We start from the raw sequence: 22,618 nt of genomic DNA, 5'->3' as shown, positions 1-22,618 counted from the left end.
TTAAATTTAAGTGTGTGATCAGTTTTGACTTAATTTTTGTTAGTGTGAGATAGGGGTCTAACTTCTTTCTTGTAGGTGTGGATATTCAGTTGTACCAGCACCATTTATTGAAAAGACTATTCTTTCCCCTCTGGATTACCTTGGCAGTCTTGTTAAAAATTAACTGGCCATAAATATGAGGGTTTATTTCTGGACTCTCAATTCTGTTTCATTGATCTATTTGTCTATCCTTATGCTAGTGCCACACTGTCTCCTCTTGAGGGGAAGATGGAGGTGAGGAGGAGGTAATTAGGTTTATTTATTTTTTAATGGAGGTACTGGGAATTGAACCCTGGACCTTGTGCATGCTAAGCACACACTCTACCACTGAGGTATACCCTCCCCCCACACTGTCTTAATTGCTGTAGCTTTGTAGTGAGTTCTGAAATTGAAAAGTGTGCATCCTCTGTCTTTTTGTTTTCAGGATTAGGTTTGCTCCTCTGGGTACCTTGCATTCCCATATGAATTTTCAGATCAATGTGTCGATTTCTTTAAAAAAAAAACCCACCTGACTTTGATAGAGTTTATATTGAATTTGTATATTAATTTGGGGATTATTGTCATTTTAATATTAAGTCTTCCAATTCAAGATGTTTTTCTGTTTATTGAGGTCTTCCTAATTTCTTTCAACAATGCTTTGTAATTTTCAGTTTTCAAATCACTTTTTTCTTAAGTGTACAATTCAGTGATTTTTAGTAAATTCAGAGTTGTACAACCATCACCACTACCTAATTTCAGAATATTTTTATCCCCCCCAAAGAACCCCATCCTCTTCTCTCCCCTAGCCTCTGGCAAACACCAATCTATCTTCCGTAGAAATAGGATCTACCTTTCTGGCCTTTCGTATCTGGCTTTTACTTAACCTCAGAGTTCTCATGTTTTTGTATCCATAAGTACTTCATTCCTTTTTATGGCTGAATAATATTCCATTGTATGGCTATACCACATTTTGTTTATCTATTCATCAGTTGATGGAAATTTGGGTTTCCACTTTTTGACTGTTACCGGTAATGCTGCTATGAATAAATACATATGAGTTTTTATGTGAGTATATTTTTACTTCTCTTGGGTATATAATTAAAAGTAGACTGACTTTACAGGACATTTTGAGGAACTACCAGACTATTTTCAAAAGCAGTTGTTCTACTTTACATTCTCACCAGCAATGTGTGAGGTTTCCAGATTGTTCACCTCTTTGTCAGCACTGGTTATTACCTATCTTCTTGATTGTAGCCATCCAATAGATGTGAAGTGGTATTTCATTGTGGTTTTGATTCATATTTACATAGTGATATGGAGCATCTTATTGTGCTTATTGGCAGTTTATATGTCTTCTTTGGACTTTGCTCTTTTAAATTGGTTTGCCTTTTTATTGTTGAATTGTAAGAGCTGTTTGTGTATTCTGGCTACTACACACTTATCAAAAGACAGTCTGAAGTCTCAGTGTCATGCTCTAATAAGCATAATAACTGGACACTATTATCAATGTGACTTAATAAAATCTTAATTAACCAGAAAGCTTAGGAAATAGGATATCCACAGTGAGATTTATTGTTAATGAGGAGTCAAATAACAGTGTTTGTTAGTAGAAGGCCATTTTAAAGTATAATATTATACTTTCATTACATAATGAATATAGTATGTGAACCTATTTAAATGTTTTGGAAGCTTATGGCCTTTTAAAATGTTAACAGAATGATGATTTTTTGAAAATACTTAGAATCAGATGGCTTTGTACTCAGGCTATACTGTGAAAGTTATTTTTGTACCTCTAATAACTTATTTCCTTTATAATTTATAATTTACTCTTTCTTCTTGAAAGTAGGTAATAGAGTATAGGTTTTTTTAAGTTCTGGTAAATAGAGCATCTTCATTATTTGATTTCTCATTACTATCTGACAGTAAATTTTAACAGTACCTTATCACACAGAAGCACATTACAATACAAAATAATGATTTCAGATTTCAACAAAGTATGTTTCAAAATGTAAGAGAGCATATTAAAAATAATTAATAGGAATAGAATTTTATTCTTATAGCCAGATAAATAAAGTGTAAGAAATTCTTACAGGATTCAGTTAACAGCCTGAAATAGCTTTTTAAGGTGAGTCTTGGGTTTAGTAGTTAGTTGTTTTGAACTTCAGTGAAATAAGTTTTGAAACTATCAGGCTCAAGCCAAAATTGAAATGTAATTTAAATAAGTTCTGTGTTGGTCTAAAAGCTAAATTAGGAAGATCATTATTATGAATGGAGACAAAAATGTTGCATACTTTCTGGTAAATAAGGAATTTGTTTTATATTTGTGTTTATGATATGGAAAGTTAGCTAATTTAACAAATTAAACACAGAATAAACTAGTAAATAAGTAGACTAACTTTTTTTCACATCATTCTAAAGTATTTCAAAATTTTTGCAAAATTAAAAGGACCAAGAGGCTAACTTTGATCTAAAAGTGCTATTTTAAGCTACAGTGAATTTCTGTTAGTCTTGATTTTTAAGAAAAGCACTTTTCCTCAAAACAGTAAATTGGAGTGATAAAGAATTGAAATTGGGTTAAGAACAAAATGTGTTAAGAGGAAAACAGATGGGTATATGATAATGAATTTTACTCTTGATGCATTACTGTTTTGCATTTGCTTTTGTGGTACAGCTGTTAAACTAGTTCCTATGGTGATGTGAATAAATACGAATTTAAAATTCATCATATGGAGGAAGTTTATTAATTGTGCAGTAGTGTATACTGGAGTGTTAAAGACCAAAGTAGTATATCTATTATTGCTTGATACTTAAAAAATTATTTTTAAGGAGTCAGTCAAATCTTTTTTCAGTGAGCCTTTTATAAATATAGAATAATAATCCTTTTTTTGATTGTGTTAATGAAAACTTAGGGTACAATAGACACACAGTTTTAAATAGGAAATAACTCCTTATATCTGGTATGACATTTGCATAAGAAATTTCCAGAAAGAGATCAAGAGAGAGATGTCTTCAGACATTTGGGAATCCACAAATTTGTGAACTCTACTGTAGCCTTTAATATCACAGTCAAAAGGCATAAATGTGAAAGATGCAGAGCAAGAAAATCTCTTGAAGATAAGATACTAGGCAAGCAGTAAGTCCACTAACTTGCCATGTGACTTTCATATTGCGGTATGACCTCAGTTTATATCCAGGCCTCAGGAATATTGCAAATGGCTACCTATTTTGGAGTTTGGAATTGCTATAGATGTTATAATGGTAGAAACTTGGAATGAAAAATGCCATGGGACTGTTGTATATCATGTCAGTCCTTATATTTAAATAATTATCAATCATAGATTCTTAATTGGGAATGAGGCTTTTTCAAAGGGTTCCTTCTTCCTTTTACTCTTGTCCTTCCAAGAAACCATAAAAGCACATGAAACATCTTTATCATTTTCTAATTTAAAAATTACAATGTCAAATTATTGTATCAAATGCTTTTTAAAACTTTTATGCACCAACCATGAGGCTTGAGCCTGATAGTTCCAAAACTTATTTCACTGAACTTCAAAACAATTGTAACTAATAAACCTGATGTTATGTCTTAATACCCTCAGATTTTGGAAGTTTCGTGTTTCGGTTCCTAGTAATACTTCCTTGTGTAGAGTTTTCAGTTGCTGCCTAATTGCATACATTGTTAAGTAATAAAACATTTACTATTTTTTTCTTTATGTATAATTGAAGTGAAATCGCCCTTTTATATCTCGTTTCTGTGGGCCTGTGCACTGACCTGCTTTTGGAGTGGGCATAAACCCTTCCAGTTCAGTTGATGCTCTTAAATTGGTCTGCCCCACTTTCCAGAGAGTACTTGTTGAATGTTTCGGAGTCTCCTTTCCTCAGACCTATCAGATATCCTGTTGCTTCCTTCCACACTGACATCAATCACAGATTTCTGGTTTATCCTCTCCCACTTAAATATTTTGAAATTCATGAGGATGCCTTGCTACCTTGTTTTGTTGGAAATGTCCATGTGATTTGGTTTTGTTCTCTAGTTACCCTGTTTTTAATATGGGGATTCAGAGAAGTTTAAAAACTATACTGCTCCTATCACCATCTTCTCAAATCCTTTAAAAAATCCCTACTGTATTTATAGTTGTGTGTCCCTATTCTTTTCCTAATACAGTTTTTATGTCTTTACTTCTTTTCTTTTTTTTCTTAAAAAATTTTTTTTATTGAATTATAGTTGATTTACAGTGTTGTATTAGTTTCTGGTGTACAGCATAGTGATTCAGTTTTATATATACACATACACATATATATAAACATACATACATATACATACTCTTTTTCATTACAGGTTACTACAGCCATTGAATATAGTTCCCCGTGCTACACGGGGTCCTTGTTGTTTATCTGTTCTGTAACTAGTAGTTTGTATCAGCCAGTCCCAGACTCCCAGTTTATCCCTTCCTCCCCACTTCCCACCTGGTAACCATAAGTTTGTTTTCTCTGTCTATGAGTCTTTTTTTGTTTTATAAATAAGTTCGTTTGTGTCAATTTTTAGATTCCAGATTCTACATATAAGTGATATTATATAATATTCATCTTTCTCTGACTGACTTAGTATGATAATCTCTAGGTCCATCCATGTTGCTGCAAATGGCATTATTTCATTCCTTTTTATGGCTGACTAGTGTTCCATTGAATGTGTGTGTGTGTGTGTGTGTGTGTGTGTGTGTATATACTGCTTTTTCTCTGTCCATGTATACACTGCTTTTTCTCTGTCCATTCATTTGTTGATGAACATTTAGGTTGCTTCCATGTCTTGGCTGTTATAAAAAGTGCTGTGAACATTGGGGTGCATGTGTCCTTTCAAATTAGAGTTTTCTACGGATATATATGCCCAGGAGTTGGGTTAATGGACCATATGGTAACTCTATTTTTAGTTTTTTAAGGAACCTCCATTTTATTCTTCATAGTGGCTGCACCAAATTATTCACATTCCCACCAACAGTGTAGAAGGATTCCTTTTTCTTCACACTCTCTCCAGCATTTATTATTTGTAGACTTTTTGAAGGCCATTCTGACCAGTGTGAGGTAATTAGTGATGCTGAGCATCTTTTCACATGTCTGTTGGCCCTCTGAATGTCTTCTTTGGAGAAATACCTTTTTAGATCTTCTGCCCATTTTTTGATTGGGTGGTTTGCTTTTTTGATATTGAGCTGTGTGAGCTGCTTTTTGGAAATGAATCCCTTGTTGGTCACATCATTTGCAAATATTTTCTCCCATTCCATAGGTTGTCTTTTCACTTTGTTAATGGTTTCCTTTGCTGTGGAAAAACTTTTAAGTTGAATTAGGTCCCATTTGTTTATTTTTGTTTTTGTTTCCATTACTTTAGGACAGAGATCCAGAAAAATATTGCTGGGATTTATGTCAGAGTGTTCTGCCTGTGTTTTTCTCTAGGGGTTTCATAGTATCCAGTCTTAGATTTAGGTCTTTTTTAGTTTATACCACGTCTTTATCCATTCATTTGTTGATGGACACTTAGGTTGCTTCTGTCTCTTGGCAATTGTAAATAATCTTACACCCATTTTCATTTTTCTTTTTTTTAATTTACATATATATACTGTTCATTGTTTCTAAGAACGTTTAGAGCTTTAGCTTTTTAAACTTACATAGTTAACAAAGGAATAAAGCCAATCACAAAATAAGAATTAATTAAAAAAGATACATACACCCCGCTATTAACAGCAACATTATTTATAATTGTCAAGATATGGAAGAATCCTAAGTGCACATTATTAGATGAATGGATAAAGAAGATGCAGCGTGTATATGTAATGGAATACAACTCACCCACAAAAAAGGAGGATACCTTGCCATTTGTGGCCCTTTATTCACGTTCCTTTTTTTTCACTTCAAAAACCAGAATTTTGTAAATGGCATAAACATTTCCATTACATCAAAAACAACAAAATACCTAGAAATAAAGTTAAGCAAGGAGGTTACCTGCACTCTGAAAACTGTAAAATATTGATGAAGGAAATTGAAGATGATACAAAGAAATGAAAAGGTATCTTGTGCTCTTGGATTGGAAGAATCAACATTATCAAAATGGCCATACTACCCAAAGCAATATACAGATCCAATGGAACCCATCAAAATACTCAAGACATTTTTCACAGAACTAGAACAAACTTTTCCAAAATTTATATGGAACCATAAAAGGCCCCAAATTACCAAAGCAATCCTTTGTCGGTCTTTTTTTTTTTTTTTCTTTCTTTCTTCTTTTCTCTTTTCTTATGGTTTGATGACTAGAGAAGTTCCTTTAACATTTGTTATAAAGCTGGTTTGTGGTGCTGAATTCTTTTAACTTTTGTCTGTCAGTGAAGCTTTTGATGTCTCCATCAGATCTGAATGAGAGCCTTGCTGGGTAGAGTATTCTCAACTGTAAGTTTTTCCCTTTCATCACTTTAAATATATCATGCCACTCTCTTCTGGCCTGTAGAGTTTCTGCTGAAAATCAGCTGATAACGTTATGGGAGTTCCCTTATATGTTATTTGTTGCTTTTTTCTTGCTAATTTTAATATTTTCTCCTTATCCTTAAATTTTGTCAGTTTGGTGACTGTGTGCCTTGGTGTGTTCCTCTTTGGGATGATCCTGTGTGGAGCTCTCTGCGCTTCTGGGACTTGGGTGACTTTCCTTTCCCAAGTTGGGGAAGTTTTTGGTTATTATCTCTCCAAAAATTTTCTCAGGTCCTTTTTGCCTCTTCTCTTTCTGGGACCCCTATAATGCGAATATTAGTGCACTTCATGTTGTCCCAGAGCTCTCTTAAACTATCCTCATTTATTTTCATTGTTTTTCCTTTTTTCTGCTCTGCAGTAGTGATTTCCACTGATGTGTCTTGTAGTTCCTTGATCCTTTCTTCTGCCTCATTTAGTCTGTTCTTGGTTTCTTCTAGTGTGTTGTTCATTTCAGTGATTTTATTCAACTCTGTTTGGGTATTCTTTATATTTTCCAACTCTTTGCTAAAAACTTCGCTCTGTGCATCTGTACTCCTCTTGAGTTCTCTGAACATCTTCGCCATCATCATTCTAAACTCTTTCTCAGATAAATTGCCTATCTCCTCATCACTTATTTCTTCTTCTGGGATTTTATTTTGTGCCTTGGCCTAGGAGATACTCCTCTGCCGCCTCATAGTGTCTGTCTATTTGTATTTTTAGGTAGGCTAGTTCTGTTTCTCAGCCTTGGAGAGGTGGCCCTCTGTGGGAGATGTTCTGTGCGTCCCAGCAGTACACTCGTCTCTTGTCACCCAAGGGCCAGGGTCCAGCCAGTCCCAGTGTAGAGTCTGGTCTGTGTTTGTAGATTCTTTCCACAGGCTTTGGGATTGTTGTTTTCATATTTCTGGTATCTGCCCCCTGGTGGATGAGGCTGGACTAGAGGCTTATGCACGTTTCCTGGCAGGAAGAGCCAGTGCCTGCCAGCTGCTGGGTGAAGCTTGGTCCTGATCTTTGGTGAATAGGACCTTGTCTAGAGGTGTTTATGGTTCAGGAGAACCCACCACCTACTGATGGGTGGGGCTGTGTTCCCACCTGGTATGTTGTTTAGCCTGAGGCTTCCTTACAGGCTGTTGGGTGGGGCTAGGTCTTGGTGCTAATGATCCAATCAAGATGTCAGCTCATGTAGATTAACACTTCTGGAATGTCCACCACTGGCTTTTATGTCCCCTGAGTGAGCCGCAGCCATCCCCTACATCCCCAGGAGACCTTCCAAAACCTGTAGGCAGTTCTGGCCCCGGTTCCTATGAAATCACTGCCTCAGCCCTTGGGCCTGGCACACACAAGATTCTGTGTACACTTCCCAAAAGAATGAAATCTCTATTCTCCCAGTCCCATGGGGCTCCTAGAGTTAAGTCTCACTGGCCTTCAAATCCAGATGTCCTAGGGTCTCCTCCTTCTCCCAATGCCAGAACCCCAGGCTGGGGAGCCTGATGTGGGGCTTTGAGCGCTCACTCCTGTGGGAGGGTCTCTGCAACTTATTCTTCAGCTTGTGCGTTGCCCACCCGGGGGGGGGGGTATGGGGCCTGATTATATCGCGAGCATGCCCCTCCTACCGTCCTTCTGTAGTTCCCTCTTTGTATTTCCAGTTGAAGATCTTTTTTGCTACGTTCCTGTCTTGTTTTCGATGGTTGTTTAGCAGTCAGTTGTGGTTTTGTTGTAGTCACGAGGAGAAATGAGATTGTGGTCCTAACACTCCACCATCCTGACATGAAAAAACTACTTGTTTTCTCTTGGTCATTCTAGTCAGAAGTTCGTTTTTTAAATACAGTTTACATTTAAAAAATAAAAAACAGTTTCTAAGTCTTCTCCCCTAAGAAACCAGCCTTTGGTTCTGTTGTTCTTTCTCAGGGCAGCGGCGAGGTGATTCAGCGACCAGCCTAAGGGGCGTCTTTGTTAGATGGAGGCAGTGGCGCGCGCTTGTTACCCTGCCTTCAGCTGATGCTGCTGTTGCTACTTTAGCGGTTTTTATAGGACAGCTGGGGGGAGTGAAGGGTACAAGTAGAAAGGTATTTCTTCCATCTGTGTACACAGATCTCTGCCGTAAGCTATCTCCCATCCCCTTCTCTTGAACCCAGTTACTTCTGTTTCCTTGGGGGGTTTTCAGAGTTTTTTATTTTTGATGGTTATTTTTATCTAGACTCTATTAAGTCTTAATTATGTAGCATTTCCAGGGTTGGGGAAGAAGGTCTAGGAGCTGATGGCCTATTTAATTTGTCTTATTAAAACCCAGATGCCTTTTCAGAGTTATAGTGAATATAGCCCATCACCCATACTGAGCGTTTACTAGCCCTTAGCTGGTAAGGGTCTTTTCTTTCTTAGCAGTAAAGTTTAATAACACTCACTCCCAGTGCTCAATCACAAAAGATGTTTTTTTCTGGCTAAGTTCTATGGATATGATTTGGTAACTGCTTCCCTGAGAGCATTCTTAAATGACATTAAAATTGGACAACGATAGCATACAATTTAACCTTTTCTTATCTGGTACATTTTGAAATAGACTTTCTATATTCTCTATTAATAAACATTCTAAATATTAGCACACATGTACGGTATTTTTGTCCAAAAGGGTAATATATATATTTTTCAGGATATTAAATGCTTCTGTATCCTTATTGCATGTATATAATTATCCCTTTGGATGGGATGGCTACTATCTAGTTATAAATGCGTTGTGCTTTTTAAAAATTGTTTTAAAAGTCTCCAATTTGGCTTCAGTGAATTACATAGGAAAGAAGTCACAGGAAAGCCGTGAAGCAGTCTTTAAGAGTCAGGCAGCTGCTAGGTTGACTTGCCACTCTTTCAATAGATTATGGCCAATGAGTCCAGATGGATTTAAACAGTGTATTAGTCATGGCACAGCAGGCATCATGAGCTTCATGTTCTGACTGGTTCCCCCTTTCCCTGAAGTCTTGTGGGGACAATTTGTGTTTGGTACTTGTCAGGAAACAAATCTGCCCTCTGAATAGGAGAGAGACACTATCTCTAGCTTCTAAGGAAGTTTGCAAACATCCTTGAAAAGATTGCCAGACAAAAGGTGTCATGAGGTGTCTATAACCACAGTAGAGAATTACCTTCCAATTAGAAAGCAAGCTGATTTGGCTTTTTATGGGAACTATGAGGCATTCAGAAATGTAATTCTTTTTTCTACCCACCCTAACAACAGCACCTCCACCTAAAATAGAATTGTCCGCAGTTTATCTAAAAATGTAAACAGCTAGTATCACTAAAGTTCCTAAAATTAAGCTTCTGAAATTAAAATTTAAGATAATCTTTTAAAACAAGATGAAAGTCAAAATACAAATGAATGAAACTTCTAAGTACAGTCTTGGATAAACAGATGAGCTTTATTTGTGATTGTGTTTCATAAGAGAATCAGCAAATAATGTATCTACTTTCATAATGTTTAATAATATAAATTCTATTTTATATTTTTAAACTGAAAGCTTTAAAAATGATTTTTAGGAAATTTTTTGTTTAAATAAATTAACCTCTAATAATGAGCCTTTTCTGATTTTGTGTAGTATATTAGGGTTCAGGCAATCTGAAATTCTTGAACAACTATCTGAATTTAAGTTTATTTAGAATAAACTTTCTATTGCTGAGTTATTTCAATCACACAGTATTCTATACTACAAAGATTCATTAAAGAATTTATAAAGAAAAAGTTCCATGTGGTTAGAACAGTGTATGTCTGAAGATTTTTGGTTGTAGTAGATAAGTCTTTTTCTATTTGCTAAAGACTTGCATAAAGCTCTCCAGCCCTAACAGAATAATTTCTTTTCAGAATCTCTAGGGCTTCGTAGTAAAGTTCTGAGGAAAATCGAAGAGCTCAGGACAAAGGTGAAAACCCTGTCTTCTGAAATTCCTGATGAATTTATATGTCCAATAACTAGAGAGCTTATGAAAGATCCTGTCATCGCATCAGGTATGTGTGATGCTATTATATGTTTCAAAGCATATTATATACTAAATAAATAACGTAGACAGTTCACAGAAGTTTGCTTTAATGTGGAAGATTTTCAAAATTCTGGTTTTATTTATCATAAGTAGTTTTTTTCTTTTAAAAATTCTTTAGATCTGAGGTGAACTATTGAACATTATATATTCTTAATGGAAAAATTGGAGCAGGTTTAGATAAGGTTAGAGACAAAAGGAATAAGTTTTACAAGCCTCACTTAAACTTGTGAAATTTGTATTTAGTTACTAAAATGTAAAGTTAAAATACTGTTTTTTAGGATAGATTGTTGACATCTATAATGCTTATTTTATCATGAATTGAAACAATCTTACATAGATAAGAATGTAAAGATTATAAAATTACATCATTCCACATTAATTTCTAACCTGTCAATAAACACATACCTACTGTACATAGTTGTAATCAGTGTATCTATATTGTATTGATTTTTAACTTTTAAGAGTGTTATATACATTTCTAAATGACTTAGTCTACATAATTTTCAGTTTTAATAACTTTATTCCATTGTGACTCCATGCTACAATTTGACTCTCCTACTATTTGGTGTATATATATGTTTGAAAAGCTTTATATTGTAAATAGCATTGCTATTTACACTGATACCTTGGTACTCCTTTTATTTTGTTGCTATCATTACTTAGGGGTATTTTCGCAGCATATTTGCCCCAAAGCAGAATTAACCAGAGAATATTTTATGAGCATTAAAAAGAACAAATTTGATAGTTAATATTGACTTGAAATTACACTGTTTTCTAGGAAAAAAAAGTTTAGTATGTTACCAGGAATTTATTTAAGCGTACCTGTTTTTCCACAGTTTTGTGATCATTGAATTTTTTTTCCTATTTTTTAAAATTGAAGCATAGTCAGCTTACAGTGTTGTGTCAGTTTCTGGTGTACAGCATATTTCAGTCATACATGTACATACATATAGTCCTTTCCCTGTTCATTTTATTATAGGTTACTACAAGATATTGAATATAATTCCCTGTGCTGTACAGTATAAACTTGTTGTGTATCTGTTTTTCATATAGTAGTTAGTATCTGCAAATTTTGAACTCCTAATTTATCCTTTCCCACCTCCTTACCCCACTGGTAACCTAAGTTTGTTTTCTATGTCTGTGAGTGTGTTTCTGTTTTGTAAATAAGTTCATTTGTGTCATTTTTTTTTTAGATTCCGCATGTAAGCGCTATCATATCGTATTTTTCTTTCTCTTTCTGGCTTCACTTAGAATGACAATCTCTAGGTCCACCCATGTTTCTGCAAATAGCATTATTTTATTCTTTTTTTATGGCTGAGTACTATTCCGTTGTATAAATATACTACAACTTCCTTATCCAGTCATCTGTCAGTGGACATTTAAGTTGTTTCCATGTCTTGGCTATTGTAAATAGTGCTGCTATGAACATTGGGGTGCATGTATCTTTTCGAATTAGTTCTCTCCAGATATATATGCCCAGGAGTGGGATTGCTGGACCATATGGTAAGTCTGTTTTTAGTTTTTTAGGGGTTTTTTTTGGTGTATATATTTTTTATTGAAATATAGTCAGTTTACAATGTTGCAATTTCTGGCATACAGCATAATGCTTCAGTCATACATGAACGTACATATATTCGTTTTCATATTCTTTTTCACTATAATTTACTACCACATAATGAATATAATTCCCTGCGCTATACAGTGTGAACTTATTATTTATCTATTTTGTATATATTGGTTAGTATCTGCAAATCTTGAACTCCCAGTTTATCTCTTCCTACCCCTGTCCCCCACTGGTAAACGTGAGTTTGTTTTCTGTATCTGTGAGTGTGTTTCTGGTTTGTAAATAAGTTCATTTGTCTTCATTTTTTTTAGATTCGACATATAAGTGATATCATATGGTGTTTTTCTTTTTCTTTCTGGCTTACTTCACTTAGAAGACAATCTCCAGGTTCACCCATGCTGCTGCAAATGGCACTATTTTATTTTTTATGGCTGAGTAGTATTCCATTGTATAAATATACCACAGCTTCTTTTTCCAGTCATCTGTCGATGGGCATTTAGGTTGTTCCCATGTCTTGGCTATTGTAAATAGTGCTGCTGTGAACATTGGGGTGCATGTATCTTTTTGAATTAAGGTTCCCTCTGGATATATGCCCAGGAGTGGGATAGCTGGATCATACGGTAAGTCTATTTTTAGTCATTTGAGGAATCTCCATACTGTTTTCCATACTGGCTGCACCAAACTACATTCCCACCAAGAATGTAGGGGGGTTCCCTTTTTTCCACACCCTCTCCAGCACTTATTGTTTGTGGACTTTTGAATGATGGCCATTCTGAACAGTGTGAAATGATACCTCATTGTGATTTTGATTTGCATTTCTCTGATAATTAGCAGTATTGCGCATTTTTTCATGTGCCTATTGACCATTTGTATGTCTTCATTGGAGAATTACTTGTTTAGGTCTTATGCCCATTTTTGGATTAGGTTGGTTTTATTTTTTTGTTATGAAGTTTTATGAGCTGTTTATATATTCTGGAAATTAAGCTCTTTTCAGTCTCATCTTTTGCAAATATTTTATCCCATTCTGTAGGTTGTCTTTTTGTTTTGCTTATGGTTTCCTTTGCTGTGCAAAAGCTTGTAAGTTTAATTAGGTCCCATTTGTTTATTTTTGCTCTTATTTCCATTGCCTGGGTAGACTGCCCTAGGAGAACATTGCTGAGATTTATGTCAGAGAATGTTTTGCCTATGTTTTCTTCTAGGAGATTTATCATGTCTTATATTTAAGTCTTTTAAGCCATTTTGAGTTTATTTTTGTGTATGGTGTGAGGGAGTGTTCTGATTGATTTACGCTGTTGTCCAGTTTTCCCAACACCGTTTGCTGAAGAGACTGACTTTTCTCCATTGTATATTCTTTCCTCCCTTGTTGAAGAATAATTGACCATAAGTCTGTGGATTTATTTCTGGTCTCTATTCTGTTCCATTGATCTGTGTCTTTTTTTATGCCAATACCATGCAATTTTGATTACTGTAGCTCTGTAGTATTGTTTGAAGTCTGGGAGGGTGTCACTCCTCCAGATTTGTTCTTGGGATATCTTTCCATTTCTTTAAGTCATCTTTAATTTCCTTAATTAGTGTTTTGTAGTTCTCCATATATGTCTTTCACCACCTTACTCAGATTTATTCCTAAGTATTTTATTGTTTTTGGATGCAATTTTAAAAGGGATTGCTTCTGTGCTTTCTTTTCCTGCTATTTGTTAGTGTAATCCACAAGATTTTAGAATCACTTTCTCAGTTTTTACAGAAGAGTGTGCCAGAGATTTTTCAGTGTGTGTGTGTGTTTTGCAAAAAAATAAAATAACAGAATTTGCCGTTGTAAGCATTTTTAAGTGTACAGTAGTATTAACAGTATGCACATTTTTGTGTGAGAGATCTCTAGAACTTTTTCATCTTGCAGAATTGAAATTCTGTATCCATTGAACAACTCCCCAGACCCTAGTAACTGCAGTCTACTTTCTGTGTCAGTGAATTTGACTAGTTTAGATACCTTATTTTAAGTGGAATCATGCAGTGTTTTTTTTGGTTTTGTTTTTGTTTTTGGTTTTGTTTTTTTGTGGCTGGCTTATTTCACTCAGCATAATGTCTTCAAGGTTTGTCAAGGTTGCTGCAAATGGAAGGATTTCCTTCTTAAGGCTGGATTACATATAGTCCATTGTATGACTATACCCTGTTTTGTTTAGCCATTCATCCATTGATGGACACTTGGGTTGCTTCTACTTCTTGGCTATTGTGAATAATGCTGCTGTGAATATGGGTGTGCAGATATCCCTTCACAGGAAAGATCCTGTTTTCAATTCTTTTGGATGTATGCTCAGAGGTGGAATTGCTGGATCCTGCGGTAATTAATTTTTTGAGGAACCACCATACTGTTTTTTTGTAGCAGCTGTACCTTACGTTACTGCCAGCAGTGTACAAGGGATCCAGTTTTTCTACACCCTCACCAGCACTTGTTATTTTCTTTTGTTTTGTTTTGACGGTGGCCATCCTAATGGGTGTGATCTGATATCTCATTGCATTTCTGATTTGCATTTTCCTAATGATTTGTGGTGTTGAGCATCTTTTCATATGCTTATTGGCATTTATTTGTATATCTTCTTTAAAGAAATGTCTGTTCAAGTCCTTTGCCCACTTAAAAAGCCAGGCTATTTTTGTTGTTGAGTCCTAGAAATTTTTATTTTAGGCATTAACTTACCACATATATGGTTTGCAAATATTTTCTCTGTAGTTTGCCTTTTCATTCTGTTGTTTTGTTTGCTGTGCAGAAGGTTTTAAGGACACAGCCCTCAGTGTCCACAGCTTCCAAAAGAATTCTAGAAAGTTCCAAAAAGCAAAACTTGAATTTGCTGCACACTGACAACTATTTACATAGCATTTACACTGTATGCACAACTATTTACATTGTATTAGGTATTATATATAATCTAGAGATGATTTAAAGTATATGAGAGGATGTGCATAAAAGTTATCCACAAATACTATGCCATTGTATGTAAGGGACTTGAGCATCTGTGGATTTTGGTTCCAGGGCCCCCCCCATAAATGCCAATCTCCTGTAGATACGTAGGGACAACTACAGTCCCATTTGTCTTGTTTTTACTTTTATTGCCTGTGCTTTTGGTGTCATATCCAAGGCACAGGAATTTGAAATAATTGCCAAATTCAATGTCATGGAGCTTTCGCCTATGCTTTCTTCTTGGAGGTTTATAGTTTCAAGTCTTATACTTGGTTCTTTAATCCATTTTGAGTTGATTTTTTTGTCTATGGTTAAAGTAAGGATCCAACTTCATTCTTCTGCATGTGGATATCTAGTTTTCCCAGCAACGTATGTTGAAGAGAATATTTAGTGGACATTTGAAAAATGTGCAGTCTTTCCCCATTATGTAATCTTGGCACCTTTGTTGAAGATCATTTGACCATATGTGTGAGGGTGTGTTTCTGGGCTCTCTATTCTGTTCCATTGATGTATGTGTTTGTGTTTATGCTAGTACCACACTATTTTTATTACTGTAGCTCTGTAATGTGTTTTGGGATCAGGAAGTATGAAGCCTCTAGCTTTGTTCTTTCTCGGGGTTGTTTTGGGTCTTTAGGGTCCCTTGAGATTCCATATGAATTTTAGGATGGATTTTTCTGTTTTGCAGAAAATGCCATTGGGATTTTGATAGAGATTGCATTGATTCTGTAGATCACTTAAATTGTACAGACAATATAGCATTATTAACTCTTCCAGTCCATGAATATAGGATGTCTTTCCACTTGCTTGTGTTCTGTAGATTGCAGTATAAAAGGTTGCCAGGATTTTGGTGTTTCAATCTATAGATCAATTTGGTATTGACAGCTCCAATGCATAAATACGATACAGGTTTTTATTTAGGTCTTCTTTATGGTCTTGTAGCAGTGTCTGTAGGTTTTGCACATATTTTGCTAATATTATGCCTATGTATTTTTCATTTTTTATAACAAATTTGTAAATACTACTTTTTAAAATTTCAATTTCCAATGCTTGATATTTCACACTGGATTGTGTAAAATTGACTTTGTTTTGTGATTTGCTTAGTTTATGGAAAAAAAGCTATTATTACTAATAGATTCTTTGACTTGCCTTTTTTTAGATTCTACATATAAGTGAAAACATACAGTATTTATTTTTCTGACTTATTTCACTAAGCAAAATACCCTCCAGCTCCATCCAGTGCGAATGCCAAAATTTCATTTTTTTATGACTGAGTAGTATTCTATTTTATGTGTGTGTGCCCATTTTTAATTGAGTTGTTTGTTTTGTTGATATTGAGTTGTATGAGCTGATTATATACGTTGGATATTAACCCCTTACTAGTCACGATTTGCAAATATTTTCTTACATTCTATAGGTTGTCTTTTTGTTGATGGTTTCCTTTGCTGTGCAAAAACCTTTTAAATTTAATTGTCTCATTTGTTTATTTTGGCTTTTATCTCTTTTGCCTTAGGAGACATATCCAAAAAATATTGCTATGAATTATGTCAGGGAGTGTTCTAGTGTTTTTCTTTTAGGAGTTTTGTGGTTTTAGGCCTTACATTTAGGTCTTTAAACCATTTTGAGTTTATTTTTGTATGTGGTGAGAGAAAATGTTCTGTTTCATTATACTACATGTAGCTGTTCAGTCTTCCCAGCACCACTTATTGAAGAGACTGCCTTTTTCCCATTATATATATTCTTGCCTCCTTTGTCATAGGTTAATTGACTGTAAGTGCATGGATTTATTTCTGGGCTCTCTGCTCTGCTCCACTGATCAGTGTATCTGTCTTTGTACCAGTACCATACTGTATTGATCACTGTAGGTTTGTAGTATAATCTAAAGTCAGGGAGCATGATACCTCCAGCTCTATTCTTCTATGATTTCCTAAGTGTTCCCTCTCTATTTTCTGAGTTTGTATTATTATTGCTACTATTTTTTCCCTTAAATGTTGGGTAGAACTTATCAGTGAAGTTTTTTGTAGGATTTTTTAACCAGAAATTTAGTTACGAATTCAAACCTCAATTTTTAATAGGTTCATTCCTAAGGTTAGATTTGTGTGTTCTCTCTTGGAGGTTTACATTTCTTATCACCTTAAAATATCTTGTTGGCATCATTTAATGTATTTTGTCTTGAAATTTGTCTCATTCATTTTTATCTTGGCTGTCTTGTTTTTTAAATAGCTGCATTAAATAGCTGTATTTCAGTCTATTTAAAAAAACATAACTGTACTTTTCTTGACTTTTCAGTATGTGAAAATCCAAGATGTAATCAGCATTCAGACTTAACATTAATCAGAAGCACATTTTCATTGAACTCCTAAATTGATTCAGAAAGTATGTCTATTTTGGGTCTAGTAGTGTCTTTCATTAAGTATCATGTTTGTATGATTTGTTCATTCTCATGTGACTGTACTACAGTTTATCCATTCTACTGTTGGTAGTCATTGTTGACTATTATAAACAGAACTGCCAGGAACCTTTAATCACTTTTTTTCTCTTGTGAACATACATATGCATTTCTATTGGGTATATTCCTAGGAGTGGCTGTACATAGTTATCCAGGTTGGTTGAATCAGTTTACACTTCCACGAGCAGTGAATGAGAATTCTGGTTGCCCATAGCCTTACTAATATTTAAGTACTGCCTGTGTTTGTTTTTCATTTTCTTCTAGTTGCTCCACTGGCAGCATATTACAACCAGGGTGTTGACATTGATGCAATCCACAAATCTTGTTTAGATTTCTTCGAGGTTGTGTGTATTTAGTTCTATACAGTTTTGTCCCTTTTGGAAGGCTGAGTATCAACCACCCGTCAAGACAAAATAGCTCCAAACTCACAAGGACAGGCCCCCCACCCATTGCTTTTTTTATAACTACATCCATCACCTGCCTTGTCTTCCCCCTCCATCCCAGTCTGTCCTCTGGCTCTAGAATTTTTGTCATTTCAAAAATATGACGTGGATGGAATTATACAGTAAATAACCTCTTGGGATTAGTTTTTCTTTTTTGCTTAGCATAATCCCTGGGGAGTCACCATCCATTCATTTATTTTTAGCCTTCCTGTGTTCCTTTTGGAAGTGTTCCCTGTGGAAAAGATGCAGTTGAATAAATTTTTTTTAATCAGTCCTATCTGTAATAGAATTGAATGAATTCATTTGTGTTTTCTTCTAACTCCTTTCCCCCTCTTCTTTCCTGAACTGATTACATGTCTTTTTTGGCTTCTTTTCCCCCTGGTGTTTTGGAAGGCCTGTATCTTACACCTGTTGGATTAACTGCCTCAGAAAAATGTCCCAGATCTGGTTCTGCCTGTACTTCAGTGTCCCTACACATTTTAATACATACGTCCTTTTAAATTGTGAATGTGCAGCGACACAGAAGTGAGCATTCTGACAACATGGAGGCCCTGTGCTCTGCTGTGTCTTCACATATTTTCTATCCATTTATAATTTTATTCTGTGACAAATGGGATGATACATACTTTTTAAAAAATTGCTTTTCCTTAATATATCAGATAGTATTCCTTGTCAGTATATTCACAACTACATTCTCAGCTGCTAGACGAATTTCATTGTATGGATGTGCCATAAGTTACCTTACTCTGTTAAGACGTTTCTCCAAGTGATTCTGTAGAAAAAAATCCTCAGTCATACAGTATATTCTGGTACACTTGTTTAAACATTCCTGTCAGATAAATTTATATTTATAATTTTCAGTTTTAATTATGCTTATCTCTTTTTAAATATTGTCCAATTTTTGTCCATTTAGACCTCCAGATAAATTTTAGAATCATTTTGTTAGTTATTTAAAAAAAAAAGCTCACATTTTGATTAGAATTACAGAAAATCTAAAAATTAAATGTGAATTTGGGGTTGGAGTGAGGAGTAGGAATGACAGCTTTGCACTAGGCAGACTTTCCATCTGTTCTTGTCTTTTATTCCTTTTAGGTCTATTGTGAACATTTAAATGTTAATTCATTTATATTGCTTTTTAGAAAAATAGGTGTTCATACTGAAATTTATCATTTCACAATTGTAAAAACCTAGTAAACCCTATCTGACTACTTTGATTTTTCTCTAAAGCCTTCAGTGTTTTATCTCAGTGATGTATATAGAGAACACACTGTTAGACAATTTCTCTCTGTTATGTATTTTTACTCCTCTTGTTTAGGGTACACTGCTTTTTGAATGGAATTCTGTACCTTTATCAATTCTGGAAAACTTTCAGCTGTTCTCATTCTGTACACTTTATCTCTTGAGCTTTCCTTGGGAATTTTCTCAGACATGCCTACCAGTCATCTACTCTGCATTGTCCTAACACTGTTTAACCTTCACTTTTGAGATTTTTTTTTCAAAATGTCGACTCATTTTTGGAAATCTGATTTAGCATGTAGATTAAGAGGCATAGGTTCTGGAACAGGACTGCTTGTGTTTAAACCCCAGCTCTGTCACTCCCTACTTGTGTGACCTTGGAAATTTGTTCAGCCCATGCATCAATTTCTTAGTAAGCTTGTGCAGATTATATAAGGAAATATAAGTAACAGTGCCCTGGGACGTCTTGATACAGTTAGCTGTAGGAATATTAAATATTTCTTTTTCATGGTACATTGTCTCGTAGACTCATTCTCATTTTAGAAATACTCACAAGTTGTATCTCTTTTCATTTTCTGAGGTTTGTGGGATCCTAATCCTGTTCTTTTGTCTTCTGTCATTCAGTCAGTTATTACCTGTGGAAGTCCAGTGTGGGAAGAGGGCATATCGCTCCAAAGGGCTGGGCTGACTTTGTCCGTTTTTCAGGACAGCAGGTGGTCAGCAGTGGGCTTACAGCTTGGAGAAGAGATGTATTATTAATTCAGAGCCCAGGCCCATGAGCTAATATTTTCCATTTGAACTTTTCACTAGGGCAAAGCCATTCAAACCTGTAAGTCAGCACTCCCTGTTAAAAGATAGTTCTTTTTAGTCACCACTTCTGAATATAATGTAGCAGGAACTTTGGGGATTTCTTTATTACCGGAAATAGAAGTGTATAGGATGAATAAATCTTATAAATAAGTATTGTTACTTTGGTATCTTACCAGAACTTAATGATCTGAATATAATAACAGTTCTGAGGTAGTATCTTTTGAATACAGATAATTAAATATTGTTTACTTTCTAGTGCTATCTGGTACAGCTCTTGATTTGTCAACTCAGTAATAATCTTGGTTTACAGCAAGAGTCAGATGGTACTGTTTGGGTGAAAATTTTTTAAATCTTTAGGTCAATTAAAAATGAAAACAAACAAGTTAATACTGAATGTAATGTGCACTATATATTTTCTTTCAAAACTTGTCAATTTTTTCCCCTAGTGTTACATGTTTCATTTCAAATGTTATAGTAAACCTCAGGCATGAATTTTTTAAAGAAACCCCAAATTGTTTGTTAGTGGTAATTGTGGTAGTTACAATGGTTCATTCACACTTGACAGGCCATGTGTGTGGGGGTGGGGACGTGGTCTTTGCTTTGTAACGTTGATATCCCATTTACTGCTTTGGGATGGACTTCGGTAGAATTCTTGCTTCCTCTGTCAAACATACTCCCTGAAACATTGGATTGTCACCAGTAGGATCACTACTTTATAATACCACAGAAACTGATGCTAAACTTTAGGGTAAACTTTAGGGTAAACTGACCAGTGTGACTGACTTTCCTGTGGCTGGAAACCTGCACCTCCCTAGAGTGAAGGGGTTGACATTTTATTCACTGCTACCACCCCCAGGCAGGCAAGGAAAAATGATTCATATAAAGAAAGTCAATTGGAGGTAATGAAATACTATATGATGATAATATTCTCTAACATTGTAGATATAACACAACTATTAAAAATGGAGACTAGAAAATATAATTTTTCATTCATTAACTGATTCAAGCCTGTTTGAAACTTAGACACTGGAGGAGAGAAAAATACTAGCTAATTTGAATATTACTTACAGTAAGGAACCAACAGACACAAATAGTATTCTTGGTCTCTTCTTTTTAAAAAGATACTAGTGTAAAGGTAAACCAGTAGAACCAAATACAAACCTCCCTAAGTATCAAGATGGAGGAAGCCAGCTCCTAAAAGAATTTATATGTGATTTATCATAAAAATATTAGAACTATTACCAAACACACTGGTAATAATTAATAAACAATTTGGCTTATCTCATCTTTAAAGATGAAAGATTTGAGGTCAGCTACCAAAGCACAGTACTACCTAAAACAAGGATTCAGAAAGGTTAGAAATAAAAGGATAGACAAAAATGAGACAGTTGCAACTAACTATAGGTTATATATACTTGCCTGCAAAAATAGAATTCAGACCAAAGAACATTTTTTAATGACACAGGATACTATATAGTAATACTGAAGACCACAGTTCTTAGTGAGAATAACCATTATTAGCTATGCAGTTCTAAATACGGCAATGACTTTCAGAAAGCAGAAACTACAGACAGACAATGTAAGGAGAAATACAGCACAGTAACAGACTTGATTATACCTCAGTCCAAAATGTAATACACCTTTTAAAACACATATTGGACATTCATAATATCAACCATATTTAGCACCAACCATCATTACCAGAAGTAACACAGACAGCATTATGTCACCATAATGGACTGTAACTAAGAAATTAAAAACAAAAGTGGGCCCGTCACCTGGAATGTTAAACATGCTGTTCTCAGACCTATCTCGCCTGGTGGCAAACTCACGATATTTTACGTAGTAATATTAACATGCATATTATTTATCAGTAATAGGCCAGTGTTTTAAGATTGAGGGTCATTATACTCAGCTTTTTATAAATAAAAACTAAGTATATTTTCCTGCTGAGACTGTTCTTACAACTCAATAGTAAGACAGATAACCCAGGTGGAAAACAGGCAGAGACAAAGAAAGATGCTCAACATCACTAATCACCAGGGAAATGCAAATCAAAACCACAATCCGGTATCACCTCACTTCTGTCAGAATGGGTATCATCAAAAAGAATACAAATAACAAATGCTGGTGAGGATATGCAGAAAAGGGAACCCCAGCACACAATTTTGGTGGCAATGTAAACTGTTACAGCCACTGCAAAAAACCAGCATGGAGGTTTCCCAAACTAAAAATAAAACTACCCTATGACCCAGCAATTCCACTCCTGGGTATATATATCCAAAAAAACCACACAAACATTAAAAGATACATGCACTGCATTGTTCATAACAGCACTTAAGCGTCCATCAACAGATGAAGGGATAAATAAGATATGGTGTATATATACACATACATATGATGGAATACTACTCAGCCATAAAAAATGAGAATGCCATTTGCAGCATGGACGGACTTGGAGGGCATCATAGAAAGAGAAAGACAAATACTGTATGGTAGCACTTATACATAGAATCTAAAAAATATAACAAACTAATGAATATAATAAAAAGCAGCAGAATCACAGATGGTAGAGAACAAACTAGTGGTTACCAGTGGGGAGAGGGAAGGGGAGCGGGCAGGGGACTAAGAGGTACAAACTATGAGGTATA

At 35.1% G+C, this 22,618-nt stretch overlaps 1 protein-coding gene across 5 annotated transcripts in view; it reads left to right on the top strand.

Annotated features, from left to right (window-relative positions):
• WDSUB1 (WD repeat, sterile alpha motif and U-box domain containing 1) overlaps nucleotides 1-22,618 on the top strand; it is a 57,456-nt gene that overhangs the window by 27,852 nt on the left and 6,986 nt on the right. For all 5 annotated transcript variants that reach the window (XM_032479520.1, XM_032479519.1, XM_032479517.1 and 2 more), the window contains one exon: nucleotides 10,346-10,486. In XM_032479520.1, the coding sequence (XP_032335411.1) occupies nucleotides 10,346-10,486 (141 nt within the window). The remainder of the gene's footprint in view (nucleotides 1-10,345; nucleotides 10,487-22,618) is intronic.

This window comes from Camelus ferus, chromosome 5 (assembly GCF_009834535.1).
Source record: "Camelus ferus isolate YT-003-E chromosome 5, BCGSAC_Cfer_1.0, whole genome shotgun sequence".
NCBI lineage: Eukaryota > Metazoa > Chordata > Mammalia > Artiodactyla > Camelidae > Camelus > Camelus ferus.
Note: the sequence above shows the minus strand (reverse complement) of the source record. Positions and strands in the feature narration are given on the sequence as shown.